At 44.9% G+C, this 24,514-nt stretch overlaps 1 protein-coding gene and 1 long non-coding RNA gene across 21 annotated transcripts in view; one reads left to right on the top strand and one right to left on the bottom strand.

Moving 5' to 3' along the window:
- Positions 1-4,198, bottom strand: part of LOC144299938 (uncharacterized) — a 33,017-nt gene extending 28,819 nt beyond the window's left edge. The window contains exon 1 of the long non-coding RNA XR_013366588.1: positions 4,114-4,198. This is a non-coding gene — a long non-coding RNA (uncharacterized LOC144299938). The remainder of the gene's footprint in view (positions 1-4,113) is intronic.
- Positions 1-24,514, top strand: part of KSR2 (kinase suppressor of ras 2) — a 446,664-nt gene that overhangs the window by 35,837 nt on the left and 386,313 nt on the right. For 17 of the 20 annotated variants that reach the window (XR_013366586.1, XM_077875824.1, XM_077875825.1 and 14 more), the window contains 3 exons: positions 952-1,076; positions 2,963-3,034; positions 3,597-4,590. Coding sequence is in view for 19 of the 20 variants with exons in the window: in XM_077875824.1 (XP_077731950.1) it covers positions 4,411-4,590 (180 nt within the window). In the remaining variant the exon portion in view is untranslated. Of the gene's footprint in view, positions 1-942; positions 1,077-2,962; positions 3,035-3,596; positions 4,591-24,514 lie in introns of all 20 variants that reach the window. The other 3 variants (XM_077875809.1, XM_077875811.1, XM_077875810.1) reach the window with 2 other exon arrangements.

The following is a 24,514-nucleotide window of genomic DNA, read 5'->3' as shown; positions in this document are numbered from 1 at the left end:
TACTCCAGGTGGGTCAAGTAAAAGTGCTTTTACAGGGTGGTACTATGGACTGAAATGGGTCCCGTCCACATTCATATGTTTAAGCCCTAACCCCCTTAATGTACCTTTACAATGCTTAGGAGGTAATTAGGGTTAGGTGAAGCCAAAGGGTAGGCTCTAATTCAAAAGGCAATGAATGGCCTTATAAGAAAAGGAAGCCATGTGAGTCATGCCTGCCATGTGAAGACACATCAAGAAGATGCCCTCTGACATTCAGAAAGAGGGCTCTCACCAGAACCCAAATATGCTGGCACCAACATCTCCAGCCTCCAGAACTGTGAGAAAAATAAATTTCTCTTGTTTAAGCCATCCATCAATGGTATTTTGTTAGGTTAGCCAAGGCAGACTAAGACAGGTGGTTAGAAAGTCTGTAGAATCTCCAGGAGGACAAGAGTGCTAGTTTCAGACTGTACAGCTGGGAATGATGCTCACACTGCACAATCGGACACTCCTGTGAATACCATGCCATGCCTCTCGGCACAGACCCCATGCTTACACAGGGGCGGTCCACCTGGAAGCAGGTGCATTGGGTGCTGTGCTTACTATCAGATAGACTCCTCTTTGTTGCTCACTTCCAAGTATAAATCTCATGTGACATGTGTAATGGTAGAGCCCAGATCACATGAAACTTGCTTGCGAAGGAAGGTTCTGGAGGAGTGCTTTGGTTTCTCTTATGGAGAGATGTGACTCATAATGTAGGTATTTTCCAAACATAGGAAAGGTATTCAAAGGGGGCTGGATGCAAAGCATAACAAATATCCACTATAGCAATTAATTGAAAAGATGTGGTAGTGGTTACGCGGGGGTGGGGGCAAACAATGCCTTTGTGTGCTTGCTTACAACCCTGCCAGTTGATGACTTCCGAACTATGGGCTAATTTTTTAAATGTCTGTTTCCTCTGAGAACAACTAGAAAAGCCAAATCAAATCATCATCATCATCGTCACCATCATCACCATCATCATCTACTTAAAGGCATTCAGAAAGCTGCTGAATCAACCAGAACTAGAGGGGCCAAAATTCTGAAACAATGTTGAGGTGAGTTGACAAACTGCAGCCACTTTTTCCCTGGGGCATTTGCAATTTTGGACACTTAGAAATCTAGAGTTTTCCTGGGCAAGGATACTGCTGCTGGGGGACAGAGAAACCAGCAGAATTTCAGCAGTGTCTTAGGACTGGAGAGACTATCCTAGAGAGAAGGGAGGGATAGAAAAGTGAGCTTGATGTTGGCATTTTCCCCCTTAAGATATTTGGTAAATTCTGAAGCAGTGCAGGCCAAGGGGCTAGAAGCCAAACAGAAAGCCCCTGAAAAACAGAGCAGAGTGTCCAGCAGTCTTGCCATGTTATGGCTACAGAATTAGAGCACAGGACCAGGGGGAGGTGCCTCGGTGAACATCTGAAGTTCTCAGTTGGACTCTCTGAAAGGCAGGGCCTTAGAGGGGGGAGCCAAAGTCAGATGGTCTCTTATTAAAACTGCAACCCAGCCTCTACCCAGCTCAGCCCCTGATTGGATTAAGATGCTTAGTACCCCTGCCACCTGCATGCAGAGAAAGGGCGAGCCCTCCCCAGAGTTAGATATTACCTGGAGACTTTATATATATTTTTTTCGTACACAGATGTTATATGCATTCAATAAAAATCACAAGGCCTGCCAAGAGACAGGACCAAATCCCTGAAAACAAATAGAAAAACAGGCAATAGAAACAGACTCTGCAGGTGACTGAAGTACTGGAATAAAACCAAGGTGTTAAAATAAATCATGATTAATATGTTCAAGAGAAACAAAGCAAAAGAAGGGGAAAATAGAGGAAAAGATAATTTTATCAGAGAATTGGAATCCAGGAACTTCACAGTCCAAAAGAATGAGGACACAGAGAACTTGCTTGAGTACCTCATCCACAGATAGATTTTGAAAATGCTGAGTCAGCTCTGTATGAGCCATAAAACCTCATGGCCCACAGTCCAAAAAAAAAAAAAAAAAAAAAAAGTTTCCATCACTGTCATTCTCTCTACTTCTCAAGTGGCTTCCTCTAAGGGATACATATTGTACCATGTGTTCTGAGTCACTCTGCTCTATAAACCCAGTTGCCTGCCATGGAGCTCTGTTTACCTGGAGAAAGAGGAGCCTTTTGCTAATTATCCTAAATACATCTTTTGAGCAATGTGTTGGGAGTACTAGTAGTTAAGATGACCATCAGGAAGATGAAGCCTCTCTGGGATGATATTTGAGTCGACACCAAGTGACAAGGAACCAACCAGGGGAGAATTAGAGGGAAATGTGGTCTGCACAGAGGTGATATGGAGAGCAAAGAACTGAAGCAAGAATATGTTTGCTGATTTAGTCAGGGGTGGGCAGACTTTCCTGGAAAGGGCTCGATAGCACGTATTTTAGGCTTTACAAGTCATACAGTGCCTGTTGCAACTACTCACTTCTGCTGTTAAAACACAGCAGTAAATGCAGACATAAAACGAATAGGTGGCAGTGGTCCAATAAAACTTTATTTATGGACACTGAAATTAGAATTTCTTATAATTTTCACGTCACAAAATCTTTTGATTTCCCCCCCCAACCACTTAAAAATATAATAACCATTCCTAGCTCTGGGGCCAGAGTTTGCTGGTGTAAGGTCGTTTAGGTAGGCTGGGCTCAGATCGTACATAGGACCTGGTAACAATCAGATTAAGGCAAAGCCCCTTTCGCCGTCCGAATGGAAAGCTACCCGTCAAGGTAACTGCAGGCCAGGGTACCAATTCCAGGGGTGGGCAGCTTCCTAGAGCTCATGGAAGACGATCAGGTTTGCATTACTCTTCCCCAGTAGCAAGAAAGGACAAACGAACGCACACGCACACGCACACGCACGCACTCTGGGAGGCAGCTTCCCACAGCTCATGGAAGATGATCATGTTTGTTTTCTTTTCCCCAGTAACAAGAAAGAACAAACGAACAAAAAGACAAACAGATGCGCACACACACAGGGCTCATGGAAGATGATCAGGTTTGTTTCGTTTTACACACACACGCCCCGAGCCAGAGAGCCAGAGAGGACGTGCCCAGGTTCACGCGGCCGCTTCTCCAGCACGCACTAAGGGGCTGAAAGTTGGGTGCACACCTGCTCCCAGCCCGAGCGCACCTGCTGAGCGGTCCTCCGGCCTCGTCTCGCGAGAGCGTGCCGTAGTAGTGGCCCCCGCCCCCGCCCCCGCCCCCGCCCGCGCCCAGCCCCCGCGCCCAGCCCCCGCGCCCGGGCGCTCTCCCCGCAGGCCCCCCGCCCGCCGGCTCGCACGCACGCACGCCCGGTAGTAACTGCACTCCGCCACGCGAGCTCCGCGGCCCCGCGAAGCCCGTCCCCGCCCCCCGCGCCCGAGCCCCGGGCCCCGGGCCCCGGGCCCCGGGCCGCGCCGGAGCCGCAGCCGCAGCCGCAGCCGCAGCCCGAGCCGGCTCCTCCGCGGGCAGGTGCGCGAGCCTGCGCGCGCCGCGGCCGCCTCCTCCGGCGGGTCCCTGGCGCGCCGGGCCGGGGCGGCTGCGCGCACGGCGCCGCTCCACCAACCCGCTCCCCGCAGGTCCCTCGCTCGCTCTCCATCCCTCGCCGGCGCTCCCCCCCCGCCCGCGCTTTGATTGACAGGCAAGATGTCGGTGCGGAGCGAGGCAGGAGCGAATGCAGCAGCCGTCACCCCCGGAGCCCGGCGGCGGCAGCAGCAGCAGCAGCAGCAGCGCGAGGAGGAGACAGCAGCCAGCCGCAGTCGCCGCCGCAGCCGCGCGAGCCATGCAGACCGCATCTTGAGGACGCGCTAAAGCACCCCAAACGGCGGACAATGCCGTGTCACTGCAACTGGGAGGGGGGCAAAGCAGAATTTTTTTGACATAAAAGCCAGCCAGCCAAAAATATATACATTTGTCCTTCACGGAGCCGGTGTGTAAAGAGTGAGCGCTGTTTTCCTTCGCCTCCTCCTCTCCTCCTCCTCCTCTTCCCCCCTCCTCCTCTTTTCCTCCTCCTCCTCCTCCTCCTCCTCCTCCTCCTCCTCCTCCTCCTCCTCCTCCTCCTCCTCCTCCCTAAGTGTACAGACAGCATCACATCACCTGGTTTGCTTCTGAGAAACAGCATCTCTCCTTTTCAGGGACCAGAGACTCAGAGAGAGAGGAGACATTCTAATGGAGTCTGCCTGATACCCCAAAATAAAATAATAAATTTTGGCTCTCGTCCCCTCCTCCCACCCCACCCCCTCAACCCTGTGTGAGATGTTGGGTTTCTTCTACATGAGACATTGTTGAGAAGTCGCAGTGGTTGGAGAGCGTAGGGGGTAGACTACCTCTACTCCCCCCCCCTTTTTTCTCTCTGGGAGGAGGAGGAGGGGAAGGGGGCTTGCCGAGCAAGCGATGGATGAGGAAAACATGACGAAAAGCGAGGAGCAGCAGCCTCTGAGTTTGCAAAAAGCCTTACAGCAGTGCGAGTTGGTCCAAAACATGATAGACCTGAGCATCTCCAACCTGGAAGGGCTTAGGACCAAATGTGCCACCTCCAACGACCTCACACAAAAAGAGATCCGGACCCTGGAGGTAGGTGTTGCCTATGGAAAAAAAGCAATCTTTCCTTACCTCTCCCTGCTCCCCACCACCCCCTTTCCTTGGATTCTGTTGGTTGGGGGGGGGGAGGGCAGGAGGGTGTGGAAGGGCAGCAAGGTGGGCACGATTTGATTTTCTGTGATTTATCCTCTTTGCAAAGCCTGCACTGGATGTCCCTTTACTGTACCGCTGTCGTCTACGCTTGGCTGGGTGGTGGTAGTAGTAGTAGTAATTGTGATTCCTTCTGTATTATTATTCTTGCGGCTGTTATTATCATTCGCTTCCTTTCCGAGGAGTGAGTTCTCTCTTTTTTCCGCTTGTGGATTTGTTTCTATGCCACGGGGGCTTGTGTGCTGGGTAAGACATCAAGGCGCTGCAGAGAACCCACGTGACCTTGCGCATTCTGCAGGTGGTCAAAAGGTGGTTTTTGCTCGCGGAATGGGGCTGCCTATAAATATAGACCTCTTCTGCTCTCGGCCTCCTTCCCAGCCCCGATTTTGCCCCTTGGATTTTGCTTTTTGTTTTTGTTTTTGTTTTATTTCAGTGGTATACATGTCAGGAGGCAAGATGAAAAAAAAAAAGGAAAAAAAGAAAAAGAAAAGCAAAAAGGAAAGAAAAAATTCCCATTGAGCTCCCCATTTCCAATCAAATCATTTGATGCAGGGAACTGTTGCAGGCCTGAAACGCATAAAAAGAACATAAAATATGCCTGGATCAGCACACCCGAGTGGTGTGGGAAAATACTCTTGAATCTTGGTGGGACGGTTCAGGAGAGGGGTCGGAGGAGGAGTTACCTCTGTCGAGTTGTAATGTTGTCTCCCACGGAACTTGAGGGGGAGTTTGAAGCAGTTTGGGGGGATGGAGTTGGATTCAAAGTTACTCTGAACGAAGATGATAGAAATTATTTCTTCCCAAGGCCATTTGGTCAAAGGAGGAAGGTTTCCAGAGCCTTAGAAAATGTCTGGCGTGCACGTAATCATTGGGCATCCACGTTGTTGGAGACATCTGAAGGGTTCCACTCACTTCTCCCTCAAACCAGCTGTACACATAGCTTGATTAAATTTGGGAACTCCCATTAGCTGGCATTTGCTGAGGGTGGTGGCTGTGGGGCTGGGAGCAAAGGAAAGTTCTCCCTCTGGCGAAGTGGGCATGTGCAGTGCTGGGAGGTTCCCTCTTTACAGCCCATGAGTGTCTAAGGCCTGAACTCTTCTGTCCCTGATGAATCTTTGAGCCCTGTTCTGGCCTAGGATAAGCCCCCCTCTCTGATTCACTTTAAAATCTTTTTTTTTTTTTTTCCCTTTCCATGATTTTAACTTCAGCTGGTTGTCAGCACACAGGAAAGGTCATCGATTTGAAAGTGGAGTGTGTGTGCGTGTAATATGCTGTTTGCTACCTTAGAATACATGTCTGTGTGCACCTGTCATCTGGGAAGATGATCCTCAGAAATGAAATAAAATAAGTGTCAAGAGATATCAGAGGAGTGGAAATTCAGTTGGGAGGCCAGGTATTTTCTTTCTCAGAGCTTCGGGAGAATAGTCTAGGCTAGGACTTTGTTGCTGGAAGAAAAAGTGTGGGATGCCCTGGCCCAGCCTTCTATTGTGTGTGTGAGCAGTGCTCAAGGTAAGATTCTGTTCAGAGCTGCAGGCAGTGAATAAATAACCCGAAAAGTCGTCTTCTGGTCCTTTGTGCCAGGAGTCCCAAGTGCTAGTTCTGGTATCACTAAGTTCCTTCAATTTTCTTTACCTCTTTTCAAAGCATGCTTCATCCTCTGATAGCTCCTTGAGTGATGGTGATGGTCACAGTGGACCCTGGTCCCTGTGGCTTCTTCCCTGCACAGTAGTTTTCTTTGAAAACCAGGGGATGGAGTTGAAAAAGGTAGCAATTACTCAGAGTGCATCTGATTGTTAGTTTCCTGGTCCCAGGATGCCACAGAGCAACCTCACAATCACTTTCCCCATATTGCATAGGGAAGGGTCTCCAGCATTCAGGCCAGTCTGTGCTTCTCAGGTCCTTGGGGCAAGGGTGGGGCCACTGAGGAAGGGTGGTGACTCCAGGTACAGCCAGGTCCCTAGGAGCCTCTCCCAGGTGTTGGACCAGACAGAGGTCCTTTATTCCCCCAAACCTTCACCAGAACCCTGAGGGAGCTTATTTAAAATGCACATTCTCAGCCTCTTACCCCAGAGGTTCTAATTCAGATGGGACTGGGGGGGGGGGGGGGGCGGAGAGGGGGGGAAGGCCCAGAAATCTGCATTTAAGAAACAGTCCAGGTGTTTCTGATGCATGCTTTCACATCGACACTCTGAGAAATACCCACCTATTAGGAGGTAGATGGTGTATTTCTGCTATTTGATGGTGAGCACTTCCTGCTCACAAACACTAAAGTAAGTGGTGAATTGAACAGACCATCCCTGAAAACCGTAATAATAGGCACAATTTAGTAGCATGCATATGACCCTATGGGAACAAAAATATACAGCGTGGAGTGAGCCTTCCCGAAGTGTCCTGCATGATTAGGGAGACAAGGCTAATAATATACATGTGAAATAATGATCAAGTCCAAACAGCAAATAATATGGGAGGGCAGCATGTGGGTCCATGAGGAATGTGTTCAAGCCGCATGAACTGGAAAATCCAACCACAGTGTTCAAGTGAACAGTGGCTGCTTTTTCTCATGGAGCAAGAAGTCTGGAGGTATATGGCTGCTTGAGTTGGCTCAAGTAAGTTAATAACATCAGGGCCGATGTCTCTTTGAGTTCTCAATGGCCTCTTTCTTATGGTTGCAAGATGGCTCTTGAAGCTTTAGCCATCACACCCAGGTGAGGCGTGTGCAGGGATAAAGGGTTCATCATGTCTTTATATCACTTCCCCAGGATACCTGCAGTTACCTACCCCGCAGATGATGTTTAATTATGTCTTCTCGGCCAGACTCAGTCAGATGGCTAGTCCCAGCTGCAAGGCTGGGAGGTGGGGAAGCGAGAACACCATCGTGAGTGGTTTATATGAGTCGTGGTCCATTGCCTCAGTTGATCTGTTGCCACTCCATACAAAATCAGGGTTCTGCTGGCATGGACGAAATCACGAAGGGATATTGGGTGGATAGCCAGTAACATTGGCCTTGGCATGTTACCAGGAGGTATTCTGGGAGAGAAGAAAGATCATGAGCTTTGGAGTTAGACCAATAAAGTTTTAAATTGTAGTTTTTCTACTTTATCTTGGGCTAGTGATTTAAGTTTTCTGGACCCATGGTTTAATTTTTTGGCAAAATGGCAAGAAAAAAATAGCATTACCTACTTTGGTGGTTATGAGGATTAAAAGAGAAGATATTTTCTTTTTTTTTTTTTAAATTTTTTTTTAAGTTTTATTTATTTATGATAGTCACACACAGAGAGAGAGAGGCAGAGACACAGGCAGAGGGAGAAGCAGGCTCCATGCACCAGGAGCCCGACGTGGGATTCGATCCCGGGTCTCCAGGATCGCGCCCTGGGCCAAAGGCAGGCGCTAAACCACTGCGCCACCCAGGGATCCCCAAGAGAAGATATTTTCAAAGTTCTAGGACTATGTGTAGCAGAGCCCTCAGGGGCCAAATAAATGATAGTTCAGATGATGATATGATTAGCATTACGTGGTGTGGGGTAGATAACATGGAAGGAACAGCTCAGATCTGAGGGAGAAAGGGAAGAGTTTGAGCAGCATTTCCAAAATATGTTCTGTGGAACCCTAGTTCTGTGGGCTCTTGGCATTTTTTTTTTTCTCTTGGCATTTTTTATTCTTCCAACAAGTACTTGAAATCCATGGACTGTATTAGATGCTGGTAATTAACAAGTACTCTGTAAACAAAATGAATTCCTTGGTTCAAACGTCTGGGAAAGGTTGAGTTAAATAAACAAGGGGAAACAGACTTCTCAGAGCCTTTACTCTATCAGGTATGTGTGTCTGGTGACTCCAAGAGAGGATAGAGTCTGCTGCGTTTCCTTTCTCCAAGGATATCCCTTGGGACTGATGTTCCATAGAATACACCCAGGGAAACATTTGGCAAAGCAGTTAGGGTAGCTTTCTTGGTTGGGGACCTGGGGACCCTGAGTGGAGAGAAGGATGGGGAAGGTTGAGATCACAGCAGGTTGGTAGAACCTGCTCGGCAAGAACAGCCAACCAGATGAAGGCATATCGTGTCCATTCATGCCTTCATGGGGCAGCCTCGAGACCAGTTGGTCCAGAATGGAGAATACTGGAAGAATGTCATAGAAAATGAATTTAGGTCACAGACTCTTGAGATCTGACTAAGGACAAGGGAGTCAGACTGACCAAATTTCATTCCTTTGAGGAAGGAGATTGAAGTCTTCAAAGGTTTTGGAGTGACTACGATAAAACGTTGTTTAAAGGTTAGTCTGATAGCCCTGCAGCAGGGGCCAGCAAACTTTTTCTGTAAAGGGGCAGGTAGTGAATAGTTTAGGCTTCGTGGGTTACACAGCTTCCATCACAGCCACTGAGCTCTGCTGTTGTACTGTGCAGCAGCCGTGGACGAACTATCTCCACAAATGAACGTTTTCCAATGCAGCTTTATTTATGGATCCTGAAATTCAAATTTGATATAATTTTCACATGCCAGAGAGACATTATTTTCCTATTGATTTTTTTTGACATTTAAAAATGTAAAAACTATTCTTAGGTTTTGCCCCTTACAAAAACAGGCAGTGGGTCAGTTTTGGCCTGCAGGTTACAGCTAGTTTGCTGGTCTCTGATCTGTAGGGTGATGATCTAGTTCTGCTGATGTTGCCTGGGTCACTCATGTGGTTGTCATCATCGGATGGCTCAGCTGGGCTGGATGGTCCAAGATGGCCTTGCTCACGTGGCTGGTGGTTGGTTAGGGTACCTTGGTTTTCCTCCACATGGCCTTTCCAGTGGGACAGCCAGATTTCTTACCTGGTGGAAGCATCAGTGTTCCAAGAGAACAAGCCCCATTGCACAGCCCCTCTTAGGCCTTGGCTTCCGTAATGTTTGCCAATGTCCCATTTGCCAAAGCAAATGGATAAGCACAGAGTCAATGTAGAAATTACTATCTAAGGGTATGTAATCTAGGAAGTGTGGTTCACTGGGGGCCAATGAACAATTTAATGTAACAATGTACTGCAGCTATGGGAAGAACCCAAAATCCAAAATAAAACCAAAATAGCATGGGAAAGAGGGAGGGTCATGGAATGATCAGCAAAGGTACCCTCAAGCAAGCCAAAACATATCTTTGGAATGCACTAGGCAGAGGAAGCAGCAGATGCAAATTTCTTGGGTGGGAATGAACTTGGCATGTTATTAGAACAGCAAGGAGACCACTGTGGTTGGAGTGGAGTGGGTGGGTAGGGAAGGGGTGAGGGACACAAGGGAGGCAGAAGCAGAGTCCTGGTCATAGAGGGCTTTGATAAGATACTTGGATTTTGTTCTAAGTGTGAACAAGGAGGTGACTGATTTATGTTTTTAGAAGGTCCTTCTGGTTGCTGCAGGGAGAATAGACCATAGAGGGTAAGAATGGGAGCAGAGAGACAATTTGGGAGATCATGGAAAAACCAAAGCCAGAAGTGACTGTTATGCTGGTTGGGGGAATGGGGCAGGTGGCTGGATTCAGAAGGTCAGGTGCACAGGAGGTGCTCACAAATCAGATATAGGGAAAATAAAGGATGGAGGATTACTTCTAGGTGTTTGGCTTAAGAACTGAGTGAAAAAGAAAAAAAAAACGAAGTGAGTGAATGGTGGTGTCTTTATTTGAAATGTGAGAACTGGAGGTGGAATAGGTTGAGCTTGACAGACAAGTCTGGTTTGGACACGTTCCGTTTGTCAAGTGGATAGTTGAATATTCGAACCTACAGCTCTGAGGAAGGCTAGAGACTTAACATTATAAATAATACCTTAGTAGACATTCTTGTGATTTGTAACTGTCCTTTAATTCCAGGGGAATTGCTAAATCCCAGGGTATGCAAAGTTTCAGGACTTATGATAGGTTTTGCCAGATTACCCTTCACCACGCATGTGAAAAGGGCCTGTTTTCCCCTTTCCTCAGTGTAAGTTCAGGCTTTTTTTTTTTTTTTTTAAAGATTTATCTACTTATTTTTATTTATTTAAAATAAATAAATTCACTTATTTGAGAAGGAAAGAGAGAGCGCACGAGCAGAAGAGGGAAGGAAAGGCAAAGGGGGAGGGAGAGAGAATCTTAAGCAGGCTCCCACTGAGTGTGGAGCCTGATGTGGGGCTTGGTCTCCCGACCCATGAGACCAGAAGGCAAGCTAAAACCAAGAGTCAGATGCCTCACCAACTGAGCCACCCAGGTGCCCCTGAATTTATGGTTTATCTTTTGGTTGCCTATGTTTTGATGACTGAGAGCTCAAGGTTAAGGAGGCAGCTGCCTCAGGTTAGAATCTCATCTTTCCTGTTTCTAGTTGAGAAGGACCTAGGGACTTGTAGATATAAGAGGAGTACTTGGTTTTCCATACAAAGTGACCAGCCTGTAAAGACCTAAGCCTCGTCCTTCTTCTTATTCTTATAAAGATATGGGGAGAGGGGTGGTCTCACAACTCCGAGTCAGTGGCAGAAGTTATTTCTGAAGGGTTCTCTCTCCCCCCTGGGTATTTGGATTGGATTCTGTTAGGGAGCTTGGTATCCTTCTTCCTCCAATGGGCAGAAAACTGGGGAGTCTTCTTCCTCCCCCAGAGTATCAGTCATTTTCTGGGCTCCCACCCACTGGGCTCCAACTGTTGGGACCTGGCCTTCCTCCTCGCCCCCAGAGTGCTGCTTTGGAGCTGGGGAGTGGGGAGGTGTTCAGAAGCTGAAGAAGACAAGGGACACATGGCAGCTGGGACGGAGGATGGAGAAGCCAAAGAATGGGGAGGAGAAAGTCAAAGCAGAGAATAACTGTCTGTAGGGTTTCCATGACCCTTGCAACATCTCTCCAGTGGGCAGGTTGCTGTTTCACAAGTGAGTTTACTAAGGTTTAGAGTCACTGATTTGACCCAAACTGGAGGCTGAGAAGAGGTTTACTGTTCTGCTGTGGGCTCCCCAAAGGTGGCGTGGCCTGGAAGAGAAGAACGGAAGAGTGAATAGAAGGCAAAGGGGAGGTGCAGGCGATCATGCTGAGGTGGTCAGAGGTGATAGCTATCAGGTTAGTGAAAATCATCATGGTGCAATACTCTCAGATACTTTCATTTCATGGTGACTTTTATTTATTTTATTATTATTTTTAAAGATTTTTATTCATGAGAGATACAGAGAGAGGGGCAGAGACATAGGCAGAGGAAGAAGTGGGCTCCCTGTGCAGAGCCTCGATCCCAGGATCCCAGGATCACAACCTGAGCCGAAGGCAGATGCTCAACCACTGAGCCACCCAGGTGTCTCTGATAGTGACTTTTATAGGTGAAAGCTATTGGGGAGAAAAATAGAACCAATGGAGACAAAGTAGGGCATCCACAGAGGCAAGTAAGGATGAGACAAAGAGAAGGAAACAGATTCAGGATGTCCAGTATGGCAACCACTTGCCACCTTGGCTCTTGACCAGTTGAAATGTGGTGACTTCTGACTGAAATGTGTCATTGGTATAAAATACACACCAAGTTCTGAACCTTTAGCATGAAGAAGAGAATATAAAATATCTTATTAATAATGTTTTATATTGACAACATGCTGCCATGATATTTTGGACAGATTGGGTTAAATGAAATCTGTTAAAATTACTTTCACCTGTATCTTATTATTCTTTTTCTGGAGGCTACTAGAAAGTTTTAAATTACACAGGTGGCTCACTGTGTATTTCAGCTGGATAGTGCTGCTTTTGGCCATTGAGATGATTTGTCTATTTTTCCATAATAGAAATCTTGTTCTTGGTAAAGACTGAGATTGTTACTAGGGGTTACTAGGCAGCCATTGTCCTGAGTTTGCTTGGACCAGTAGAAAAGTGAGATGAAGACTCAGAAATAATAATTGAGTCTTTAGGAATTTTTGTGGATCCTTAAAGCAGTATAACCTAGTGCAAGCCTTGGGGTCCACCATAAGATTGCTTGGATTCCAGTCTGAGTTCAAGATAAACTAGCTAAGTAACTGGGGGAAATGAGCTCTCCTTTCTGAGCTTTAGTTTCCTTGCTTTTAAAATTAGGATCATGGTTATTAGGATTGTTATGCTGATTACAATGGAATCATGCATTAAATTGTTGAGCAAGGTGCTTGGCACATGGCAAGTACTTAACAGCATTCCCTCCAATAGATGGGCATGGGAGGGGGAGGTTAGGGTATCTCAGCCTTCCAGAGGTTCCATCTTTGGTTGTATCATTCATTTATTCAGTGAATCTAACTGAGCTCCCAATGTGTGTGAGCAAGGTGTGAGAAGAAGAAACCCATAGAAGCCTTCGATGGGATAATGGCACACCTGCTGGGCTGCAGGTGACGTAAGTGAACAAGATTCTGATACTAGGTCTGGGTCTTTGAATTCGCCCACAGATGACTCACTTCCCATCAGTGCCTGGCAGGCTTTAGTCTTTAAACCATGTGCTCATCACAACGCTAAGTTGGATAACAGTTATGGGGTTGGGCCTCATAGCTCCTGAACTTCCCTTAAGCTTATTGTGATAGAAAGAACTGTGGTATCTAATTGCTTGAAAATTGTATCCTCTCAAGGTAGGAGGACCCTTAAGAGGTTGGCTAGGCTTACCTCTTAGCCAGTGTCCAGCTTTGGCGTGGTGATTTGGGGTGAGCACTATCTCCCAAGGCAGCCTTTAAAAAAAAATCTTTTTTATGGTGGTAAGTATATATCCCATAAATTTACCATTATAACCTTTTTAAAGTATGCAGCTCAGTGGCATGAAATAACATTCATAGCATTGTGCAACCATCATCGCTATCTATCTGCTGAACCTTTTCATCATCCCAGATAGGAATTCTGTACTGATTAAGTAGTAACTCTCCCCAGCTGCAGGGTCACCTCCATTTCCTATCTATATGAATTTGACTATTTGAAGTATCTCATAGAAGTTGAGTTGTACACCATGTGCCTTTTGTGTCTGGCTTCTTTTGCTTAGCACTGTATTTCTAAGGTTCATCCAAGTTGTGTCAATGCTTCATTCCTTTTTAATGGTTGACTAATATTCCATTGTAGGCATAGACCACACACATTTTGTGTATCCAGTCATCTGTTGATAGATACTCGAGTCATTTCCAGCCTTTGACTATGGTGAATAATGCTGCTTATAAACATTGATGTACAAGTATCTGTTTGAGTCCCCGCTTTGAATTCTTTTGGGTATATGTCTAGGAGTGGAATTGCTGGGTCATATCATGAGTGTCTGTTTGATTTTTAAAAAATATTATTTTCAAGAGAGAGCATGTGCACACATGTACTAGTGTAGGGGGGATGGGCAGAGGGAGAGAGAATCTCTAGCAGACACCTGCTGAGCACACAGCCCAATGTCAGGCTTGACCTCACGACCCTGAGATCATGACCCGAGCTGAAACCAAGAGTCAGATACTCAAAGTGACTGTGCCACCCAGGCACCCCTCCATGTTTAATTTTTTGAGGAACTGCTATACTATGTTCCACAGTGGCTGCACCATTTTATATTTCCACTGGTAATGTACCAGGGTTCCAATTTCCCTACATCCTTGCCTATATCTCCTATTTTCTTAAATTAAAAAAAGTTTTTTTTTTTTTAATTGTAGCTATCCTACTGGGTATGAAGTGGTATCATTGTGGTTTTGATTTATAGTGCCCTAGTGACTAATGATATTAGGCATCTTTTCATGTGCATATTGGCCATTTCTATTTCTTCTTTGGAAAAATGTCTATTCAAGTTCTTTCACAAGGCAACCCTTTGATCTGGGCAAGTTATAATGGTTAGAATTAATCTCCTTCTGTTGAGTTTGATCTGTTCTCTGATGACTTCTAGCCTTTGACTCTACTCTCTGGAACAGAGAGAATGAGGCCACTCCTTATTCTGGCTGAAAAAAATAGTCTCAAGAAGAGTCTGTATCTAGATTTGGAAACTACCAGGTATAGACAAGAGATAGCCAGGCCCACAGACTCCTGACAAGTCTCTGACCCAAATTTTGCAGCCACCACCTCCATATTCTGTCCTGTGTTAGTTCCATTCCAGAATTCCAGAATCTGGGGTCACAGGCAATGGTGAATTTCCCCTTTCCTGTGCACCTCTTAGTCATAGTATCATGCCACTCAGACGTAGTCATGAATGTTTCTCTGTGAGCTCAGCCCCAAAGGCACTAGGATGGTGCTTAGGTAGGATTGAGTGGCTTGGACTCAAGCAATGAGGCAAATAGGTATGAAAAAGAACTCATCAGTCAAGTAGGGAATCCAGGGGCTTTGTTTTTATTAATAGGTGGCAGAGCAAGTTTATTTTATTTTAGTTTCATTTTTAAAGATGATATTTGTTTGAGAGAGAGAGAGAGAGGGAGAGGGCAAGAGAGGGCAAGAGATAAAGAGAGCACATAAGAGAGCTGGAGGAGGGGCAGAGGGAGAGGGAGGGAGAGAAGCCCAAGCAGACTCCACACCGAGTACAGAGCCTCATGCAGGGCTGACTCTCACAACCCTGAGATCATGACCTGAGCCAAAACCAAGAGTCGGACACTCAACCGACTGAGCCACCCAGGCAGCCCAGGAGGCAGAACAAGTTTAGATGTCACTTTTTGTATTTTTACCTTTATCTGGCTTAGACAAAAGTGCTTTGTGATAAATCCTAAAAGCAATATTATTCTCTTCATATATTGCTAGATTTAATCCATTAATATTTTGTTAAGGATTTTGAGTCTGTTCATGAAGGATGTTGCCTATAGTTTCATTTCTTGTACCATCTTTGTTCAGTTTCAGTATCAGGGCCTCATTAAACGAGTTGGGAAGCACTCCCTCCACTTCTGTTTTCTGGAAGACATAGTACACACACAATTGGCGTTATATCATCTTTACATGTGTTAAATGCTGGTAGAATTGAGCAGTAAAACTATCCAGACCTCGAGATTGTTATTGCTTTTTTTTTGCACATGGAAGTTTTTATTTATTTATTTATTTTTAATTTTTTAAAGATTTTATTTATTTATTCATGAAAGACACAGAGGAGAGAGAGAGGCAGAGACACAGGCAGAGGAAGAAGCAGGCTCCATGCAGGGAGCCCGACGTGGGACTCGATCCCAGGTCTCCAGAATCAGGCCCTGGGCTGAAGGCAGGCGCTAAACTGCTGAGCCACCCAGGGATTCCCACACATGGAAGTTTTTAAACTAAAAATTCAATTTTAAAAGTTTGTTCTTGGGTGAATTTTAGCAGTTTGTGGCTTTTAAGGAATTGGTACATTTTATCTGAATTGTTGAATTTACATGCCCAGAGTTGCTCATGGTATTCCCTTACTATCCTTTCACTGTCTGCAGGATCCTTCATCCCTGATGTTGGTAATACGTATTCTTTTCTCTTTGATTCTCTGCCAGTCTGGCTAGAGGTTTATCAATTTTATTCTTCTTTTCAGAAAACCAGATTTAGGCTTCATTTATTTTCTGTTTTATTTTTTCAATTTGATTTTTTTTTAAATTTAGTTATTCATGAGAGACACAGAGACATAGGCAGAGGGAGAAACAGGCTCCCCGCGGTAGCGGGTGGGGGGAGTGGGGGATAGCAATGCGGGACTTGATCCCGGGAATCCAGGATCATGCCCTGAGCTGAAGGCAGACGCTCAACTGCTGAGCCACCTAGGCGTTCCAATTTGATTGTTTTTTGTTTTCATTATTATTCCCTTCTGCTTTGGGTTTATTTTGCTCTTCTTTTTCTGTTTTCTTAAGATAGATGTTTAGATTGTTGATTTGAGACCTTTCTCTTTTTCTTAGTGTTTATCACCACAGATTTCCCTTGAAGGACTACTTTAACTACTTTAACTGCATCCCACAAATTTTGATGTTATATTTTCATTTCTTCCATTTCTTCCTGTTTGATACCTGTGTTCTTTATTTATTTATTTATTTATTTTTTATTTTTTATTTTTTTGCCTGCGTTCTTTACATGAGTGTTTTTTAATTCCTGAGTGTTGTGGTTATTTTCTGGTTTAATTCATTTAGGGTCCATGAGCACATTTTGTATGGTTTCAACTATTTTAAAGTGCTTAAAGGTTTATTTTATGACCCAGAATATCTTCCCTCTTGGTGAACATAACATGTGTCCTTGAAAAGAATGTGTATTCTGCTGTTGACAGGTGCAGTCATATAGCCATCATTTAGATCCAATTGGTTGATAATATTGTTGAGACCCTCTATATCCTTGTTGATTCTCTCTCAAATTGTCTTATATTGATTACACAGAGAGGAGTGTTTTTTTTTTTTTTTTTTAATTTATTTATGATAGTCACAGAGAGAGAGAGAGAGAGAGGGGCAGAGACACAGGCAGAGGGAGAAGCAGGCTCCATGCACCGGAAGCCCGACGTGGGATTCGATCCCGGGTCTCCGGGATCGCGCCCTGGGCCAAAGGCAGGCGCCAAACCGCTGCGCCACCCAGGGATCCCAGAGAGGAGTGTTGATAGCTACAGCTGTCATTGTGGATTTGTCCCATTCTCCTTACAGATCCATCAGTTTTTGCTTCATGTACTATAAGTTACTATTCATTCCTGGAACTTTATCCTTGCTCTGAAAACTATTTTCTCTGATATTAATATAGCCACTCCAGCTGTTACTTCTTTAGGTTTTTAAAAATTGAAGTAAAATTCACATAACATAAAACTCACCACATGGACTACTTTACAGTCTGCAATGGAATGGCTTTTGGTATATGCTTCATGTTGCCCAGCCATCACCCTTATCTAATTCTAGAACATTTATTTAATTCTGGCCATCATCACAACCACAAAACACACAAATACCTTGCACAGGCACACCTTGGAGATACTGCGGGTTCAGTTCCAGACTGTTGCAATAAAGTGAATATCACAATAAAATGGGTCAAATGATTTTTTGGGTTTCCCAGTGCACATAAAAGTTAGTTTATACTATAGTCTGTTAAGTGTACAATAGCATTATGTCTAAAAGAGCAATGTGAATATCTTAATTAAAAAATCCTTTATTACTAAAAAATGCTAACCATCGGGACACCTGGGTGGCTCAGTGGTTGAGCATCTGCCTTTGGCTCAGGTCGTGGTTCCAGGGTCCTGGAATCGAATCCCATGTCGGGCTCCTTCTGGGGAGCCTGCCTCTCCCTCTGCCTGTGTCTCTGCCTCTCTATCTGTTTTTCTCATGAATAAATAAATAAAATCTTAAAAAAAAATGCTAACCATCATCTAAGCTTTCAGGGAGGCATTATCTTTTTGCTGGTGGAGGGTCTTGCCTCTATGCTGATGGCTGCTAACTGATCAGGCTGGTGGTCACTGAAGGCTGGGGAGGCCGTGGCAGTTTCTTAAAATAAGGCAGTGATGGAGTTTGCTGCATTGATTGACTCATCCTTTCAAGAATGATTTTTTTTAGTAGCAAGTGATGGTGTTTGATAGCATTTTACCTACAGTAGAACTTTTTTCAAAATTGGAGTCCATCCTCTCAAACCCTGCTGCTGCTTGATTGACTAAGTGTATGGAACATTCTGAATGCTTTGTTGTTATATCAACAGTCCTCACAGCATTCTTACCAGGAGTAGATTCCATCTCAAGGAACCACCTTCTTTGCTCATCCGTGAGAATCAACTCCTCTCATCAATTCAAGTTTTTTCAGGAGTTCTAGCAACAAGAATCAACTTCTTGATATTTTGACCTCTTCACATGAACTGCAAATGTTCTTTTTTTTTTTTTTTAATTTTTTTAATTTTATTTATTTATGATAGTCACATAGAGAGAGAGAGAGAGGCAGAGACACAGGCAGAGGGAGAAGCAGGCTCCATGCACCGGGAGCCCGACGTGGGACTCGATCCCGGGTCTCCAGGATCGCGCCCTGGGCCAAAGGCAGGCGCCAAACCGCTGCGCCACCCAGGGATCCCTGCAAATGTTCTTGATGGCATCTAGAATGGCGAATTCCTTGCAGAAGGTTTTTGATATTTTTTTTCCTAGATCTATCCGAGGAATCACTGTCTACAGCAGCTATAGCCTTAGAAAATGTATTTCTTTTTTTCCTCCCTTACTCCTCTCTTCCTTCCTTCCTCCCTCTCTTCCTCCCTTCCTCCCCCCCCCCCCCACCTGGCCCATCTTTCTTTTCTTTCTTAGTTGGCTCCATGCCCAGCATGGAGCCCAGGATGGGGCTTGAACTCATGACTGTGAGATCAAGGCTCGAGCCAAGATCAAGACTCCAGACGCTCAACTGACTGAGGACCCAGGTGCCCCACAAAATGTATTTCCTAGATAATAAGACTTGAAAGTTGAAATTACTCCTTGCCCCATGGGCTGCAGAATGGATGTTATGTTAGCAGGCATGAAAATAACTTTATCTCGTTGTACATCTCCACTTCATTAGAGCTCTTAGGTGACCAGGTACATTGTCAATGAGCAGTAATAGTTTGAAAGTTATCTTTTTTTTCTAAGTAGCAAGTCTCAACAGCTGGCTTGAATTATTCAGGCAGTCTTGTTGTAAATACATGTGCTGACATCCGGGCTTTGTTGTTCCATTTACAGAGCATGGGCAGAGTAGAGTTAGCATACTGCTTTAGGGCCCTGGGACTTTCAGAATGGTAAATGAGCCACTGGCTTCCACTCAGAGATACCAGCCTCATAAGCCGCTCACAAGAGTCAGCCTGTCCTTGGAAGCTCTGAAGCCAGGCACTGACTTCTCTCTAGCTATGAAAGTCCTAGATGGCATTTTCTTCCAGTGTAGGCTTGTTTCATCTACATTGAAAATCATTGTTTAGGGGGCACCTGAGTGGTGCGGTTGGTTAAATGTCTCAGGTCATGATCAGGTCCTGGGATCAGCCCTGTGTTGGGCTCCATGCTCAGCATGAAGTCTACTTGGGATTCTCTCTCTTCCCCTCCCTCTGTCCCTTCCACTTGTCTGTCTCTGTCTCCCTTTCTTTCTCTCTCAAATAAATAAAATCTTTAAAAAAAATTATTATTTAGTGTGACCACCTTCATGAATGATCTTAACTGGATCTTCTGCAGAACTTGCTGCAGCTACTCCATGAGCACCTGCTGCTTCACCTTGCACTTCTGTGTTATGGAGATGGCTTGTTTCCTTAAACCTCATGAGCCAACCTCTGCTAGCCTCAGATGTTTCTTCTGCAGCCTCCTCACCTCTCTCAGCCTCCACAGAACTGAAGGGAGTTAGGGCCTTGCTCTGGGTTAGGCTTTGGATTAGGGTAGTGTTGCACCAGGTTTGAGCTTCCCTCCAGATCACTCACACTTTCTCCAGATCAGCAATTAGGCTGTTTTCTTTCCTTATCATTTCTGTGTTCCCTGGAGTAGCACTTGTCACATCCTTCAAGATCTTTTCCTTTGTATCCACAACTAGGCAGATGGTTGGTGCAGGAGGCCCAACTTTCAGCCTTTGTCAGTTTTTGACGTTCCTTCCTCACTAAGCTTAATAATTTTTAGCTTTTGATTTAAAATGATGAGATATGCAACTCTTCCTTCTACTTGAGCACTTGGAGGCCACTGTAAGGTTATTAACTGGTTTAATGTCAACATTGTTGTGTCTTAGGGAATGGGGAGCTCTGAGGAGAGGACAAGACACAGGATAACAGCTGTTGGTAGAGCAATCAGAACACACACATTTACCAATTAAGTTTGCCATCTTAGGACACCTGGGTGGCTCAATCGTTTAGCATCTGCCTTTGGCTCACGTTGTGATCTGGAGGTCCTAGGATCAAGTCCCATATCAGGCTCCCTGGAGGGAGCCTGCTTCTCCCTCTGCCTATGTCTCTGCCTCTCTCGATGACTCATGAATAAATAAATAAAATCTTTTTAAAAAGTTTGCCATCTTATATGGGCATGTTTTGTGGCACCCCAAAACAATTACAGTAGTAATATCAAAGATTACTAATCACAGATCCCCATAACAAATATAACGATAATGAAAGTGTTTGAAATATTGTGAGAATCACCAAAATGTGACACAAAGACCCCCAAGTGAGCAAATGCTGTGGAAAAATGGGGCTGGTAGACTTGCTTGACACAGGGTTGCTACAAACTGTTAATTTATGAAAAACACAACATCTGTGACCACGATAGAATGAGGTGTGTTCCTACCTACTTGTTATCATCAATCCCAATTTCCCTGCCCTCCATCCCCTGGCAAGCATTAATCAGTTTTCTGTGGCTACATTTTTCTTCTATTCTGGGTATTTCACATAGATGAAATTATACAATCTGTGACCTTCCTTGTCTGGCTTTTTTCACTTAGCATAATATCTTCAAAGTTCATCCATTCATAGCATCATATGAGTACTTCATTCCTTTTTATGGCTGAATTGGATTCCATCGTGTGGGTTTATCTGTCCATCAGTGGATGATTGGGTTGTGTCCTCCTCGTGGCTATTGTGAATAGCTGTGGACATTTGTTTGGCTAGGGCAGCAGGGGCACTTTGGGAGTAAACCATTTTTCCTTGGCCAGAAACTAAAGAAACGTTCAGGCTGGAACATGGTAAGGAACCCTAGAGTCAGAGGTTCCTTGCCTACGTTTGGTAATTGTATGTGGTGGTCTCTATGATGCTTTCTGGGAGCTCTTAAGGGTGCTTAGTTGGCTAGTCCAGTTATCTATGCCTGGTTATGAATTGTTCATGCAGATCTCAGAAATAGAAGTCATTAAATAAAAATGTCATTGTAAAGACAGACATTTATAGACATCAAAGCAAACCGTATTCATCATAAGGAAAATAGAATATATGCAGAATTAAAAATGCACACACTTCTCCTGCCACCCACAGATGAACACTCTTCATACCTTGTTACAGAGTCTTCTAGGCTTCCCCTCATACAAATCTGTGTTTTTATGTGACTTTTAAGAATAACTGTATTTTATATATTTTGTAGTCTCTTTTCATCTTAAAAGTTGATTTAAGATGTGAATGTCTGTCCCTGTCAAAAGCATTTCAAATGACTAGTAACATTCCAGGCTAAAGAGAGAGCATAATTGAGTTGACCGCCCACCTTCAGTGAGTTATTTGTTTTTTTCCTTACTCTCAGAAACACAGCCTTAATGACTACTTTTGAAGCGAAATCTTTGTGAAGTGCTTCTATTTGTTTCTTTAAGAAACTTCCCGAGAAGTAGAATTCCTACGTGCTTATGAGGCTTTTCCTCCTCTCTGGCCCAACAGTCCTTTCGGAAGATCCCCACTTATAGCCTTTGTAGAGTTTACAAGAGTGTGTCGCCTTGTGTTTTTCAGGAATGACAACGGTAAGAGGGAAATGTTCCAATAAATCTGTGGCTTAATAAAAAATATATAAAGTCTCTTTACTGCATCTGTGAATCAACTTGTAATGAGTTGAGAAACTTGACGCAGGTCTGGTTTTTAACAATGCACACTTTCTGTTGAATTATTACTTATTTTTAAAGATTTTATTTATGCATGAGAGACACAGAGAGGCAGAGACATAGGCAGAGGGAGAAGCAGGCTCCCTGTGGGGAACCCGATGCAGAACTTGATCCCAGGACTCTGGGATCATGACCTGAGCCAAGGGCAAGATGCTCAACCACTGAGCCACCCAGGTGTCCCAACCAGATGACTGTTACTGCACCAATAATTACTTAGATATTTCCCTAAATCACAAATCAAAATACCTATACACAAAAGAGAATTTTTATTTTATTTTTATTTTTATTTTTTTTAATTTTTATTTATTTATTTATGATAGTCACAGAGAGAGAGAGAGGCAGAGACACAGGCAGAGGGAGAAGCAGGCTCCATGCACCGGGAGCCTGATGTGTGATTCGATCCCGGGTCTCCAGGATCGCGCCCTGGGCCAAAGGCAGGTGCCAAACCGCTGCGCCACCCAGGGATCCCACAAAAGAGAATTGTACTTTTGAAGCAGCCACAATGGCAGGCCTTTGCCTTGCCCTAGTTCTGCTGGCATTACGTAGGACGTTCTTGAAAACTGTCTTTAGAGTCACTTTACGAGAAAACAAGTCTCTTTATTTTTTGTCTTTATCCCAAATGGTAAAGCCTTCATGATGGCTCTTTGAGTCCCAATGATTTTTGTCTATTTAGAACATAGAAATATTCAAGTCTGCTCTCAACGAACAGGATGTGTTGCCACTGAAGAGGATCACAACAGAGTTCTGGGCACAGTGTCTGAAAGGAAACTCAAAGAGAAGAGTCATAGCTCTGGTGTTGGGCTATGTCTTCAGCTACTTCCAGTGTCTGCTCTGAGAGGGCAACTAGTTGGTTAGCTTCAGCATGTACCCGCCCCCTATCCCTCCCGCTTGGTGTTAAATGCATTAGCTATACTGAGGCATCTTGCCCCCATGGGCAAGTACTGAGTGCCAAGTACTAGGTACTGTGTTAGGTCCTGGGACACAGTATTTGCTTGTGTTCTAGTGATGTGATATTCAAGATAAGACTTGAAAGATGGGATTATCAGAGGTGAGGAAAGGCTGTTCCAGGTAGAAGGATGGTGTGTGCAAATGCCTAGAGGTAGAGAGATCATGGGGTGTTTGAGGGGCCAAGTACATCCAATGTGGCTGGAGTATAGAGGATCTCAGGACCATTTGAAGGCGAGGTAATGGGATAACCCTTTCTCCTTTGTCTAAACGGGGTTCCTTTGCATCCTTTTCCTGCCTCATCTCCTCCTCATTATAGAAAAATGAGGCGGTCTCATTTGCCAAATTGAATAAAAGTCTAATCTATGATCTCCATTTCTGAAATACGATTTGAAAGCATAACATGAATTTATTGGTCCCCCAAGGTGGAAGCTGGCCCTTCCACACCACCACAAACACAGGCCATCCCATTATAATAATACACGGGCAAGACCTCCAGAGGGGTCGGTGAGGGGCAGGGGGTGCAGGGGAGACAGAATCAGGCCAGGAGGAAAGAGGCGGCGAAATGGAAATACATTTCAAATCCCATGCTTTGTGGTTTATTATTAACAGCAGTGCAGAAAATGTCTCTACAGAGTTATGAAAAATTCATTAGGAGCGTGCTACAGGTCTGAGAAGCTGGTCATTGTTTGATCAGATTAACGATAATGAGAGCAGTCTTAAATTAACTCAGATTAAGAGGAGGACTCTCCCCCTTACTGTTCAGTCATACGTGTATAATCACATTTCCTCACAGCCAGTCGCCCTTAGTTGTCTGCTGAGATGGGAACGAGGGGCTTTTTGCAAAGGTGAAACCAGGCTGGCAGACGGTGGGCTGAACCCAGATGCCACATTGAAACTGGGGTCTGATGGAGCAAGAGTCCCTGGACACTCCCTCCCGTGTCCTCCAGCCTCTGTCTCGTCTCCCTGACACTGCTCTTCTGTTTTCCAGACCTGTTTCCTTCTTCCTGGGTCACGATTTCCCAGCATATAATGTCTACAAAATGCCATGCAGTATTCTGGGGCGGGGGCTGGGGGTGGAGGAATACATCCGTTGAGTAAAATAGGCAGAGTCCTGCTGTTGTGCCTAGTCAGAGGAGACAATACATAAACATAAGAATAATCAAGAGTGGTGAGTATAGCAAAAAAAAAAAAAAAAAAAGTAGAGTGAACTTCATGGAAAAGGTGACATTTGGGCAATGATTTAAAGGAAGTGAGCGAGTGAAGATATCCAAGGCAGGCAGAAGAACAATTATGGTGATGCAACAGCTTGTGCAAAGGTCCTGAGGTCTTGGAGGAACAGCCGGGACGCTTGTGTGACTGGACTGGAGTGTTGAGGATTGTGACAGAGCAGCGAAACAAGACCAGTCTAAAGACTTTTACTAAGTGAAGTGAGGTGCACTGGAGGTCTTTGAGCAGAGGTTAACATGATCTGACTTGAGTTTTAAAATTATCCTTCTAGCTGACGGTTGAGAACAGACTATAG

Source organism: Canis aureus, chromosome 27, assembly GCF_053574225.1.
Source record: "Canis aureus isolate CA01 chromosome 27, VMU_Caureus_v.1.0, whole genome shotgun sequence".
NCBI classification, from domain to species: domain Eukaryota; kingdom Metazoa; phylum Chordata; class Mammalia; order Carnivora; family Canidae; genus Canis; species Canis aureus.
Note: the sequence above shows the minus strand (reverse complement) of the source record. Positions and strands in the feature narration are given on the sequence as shown.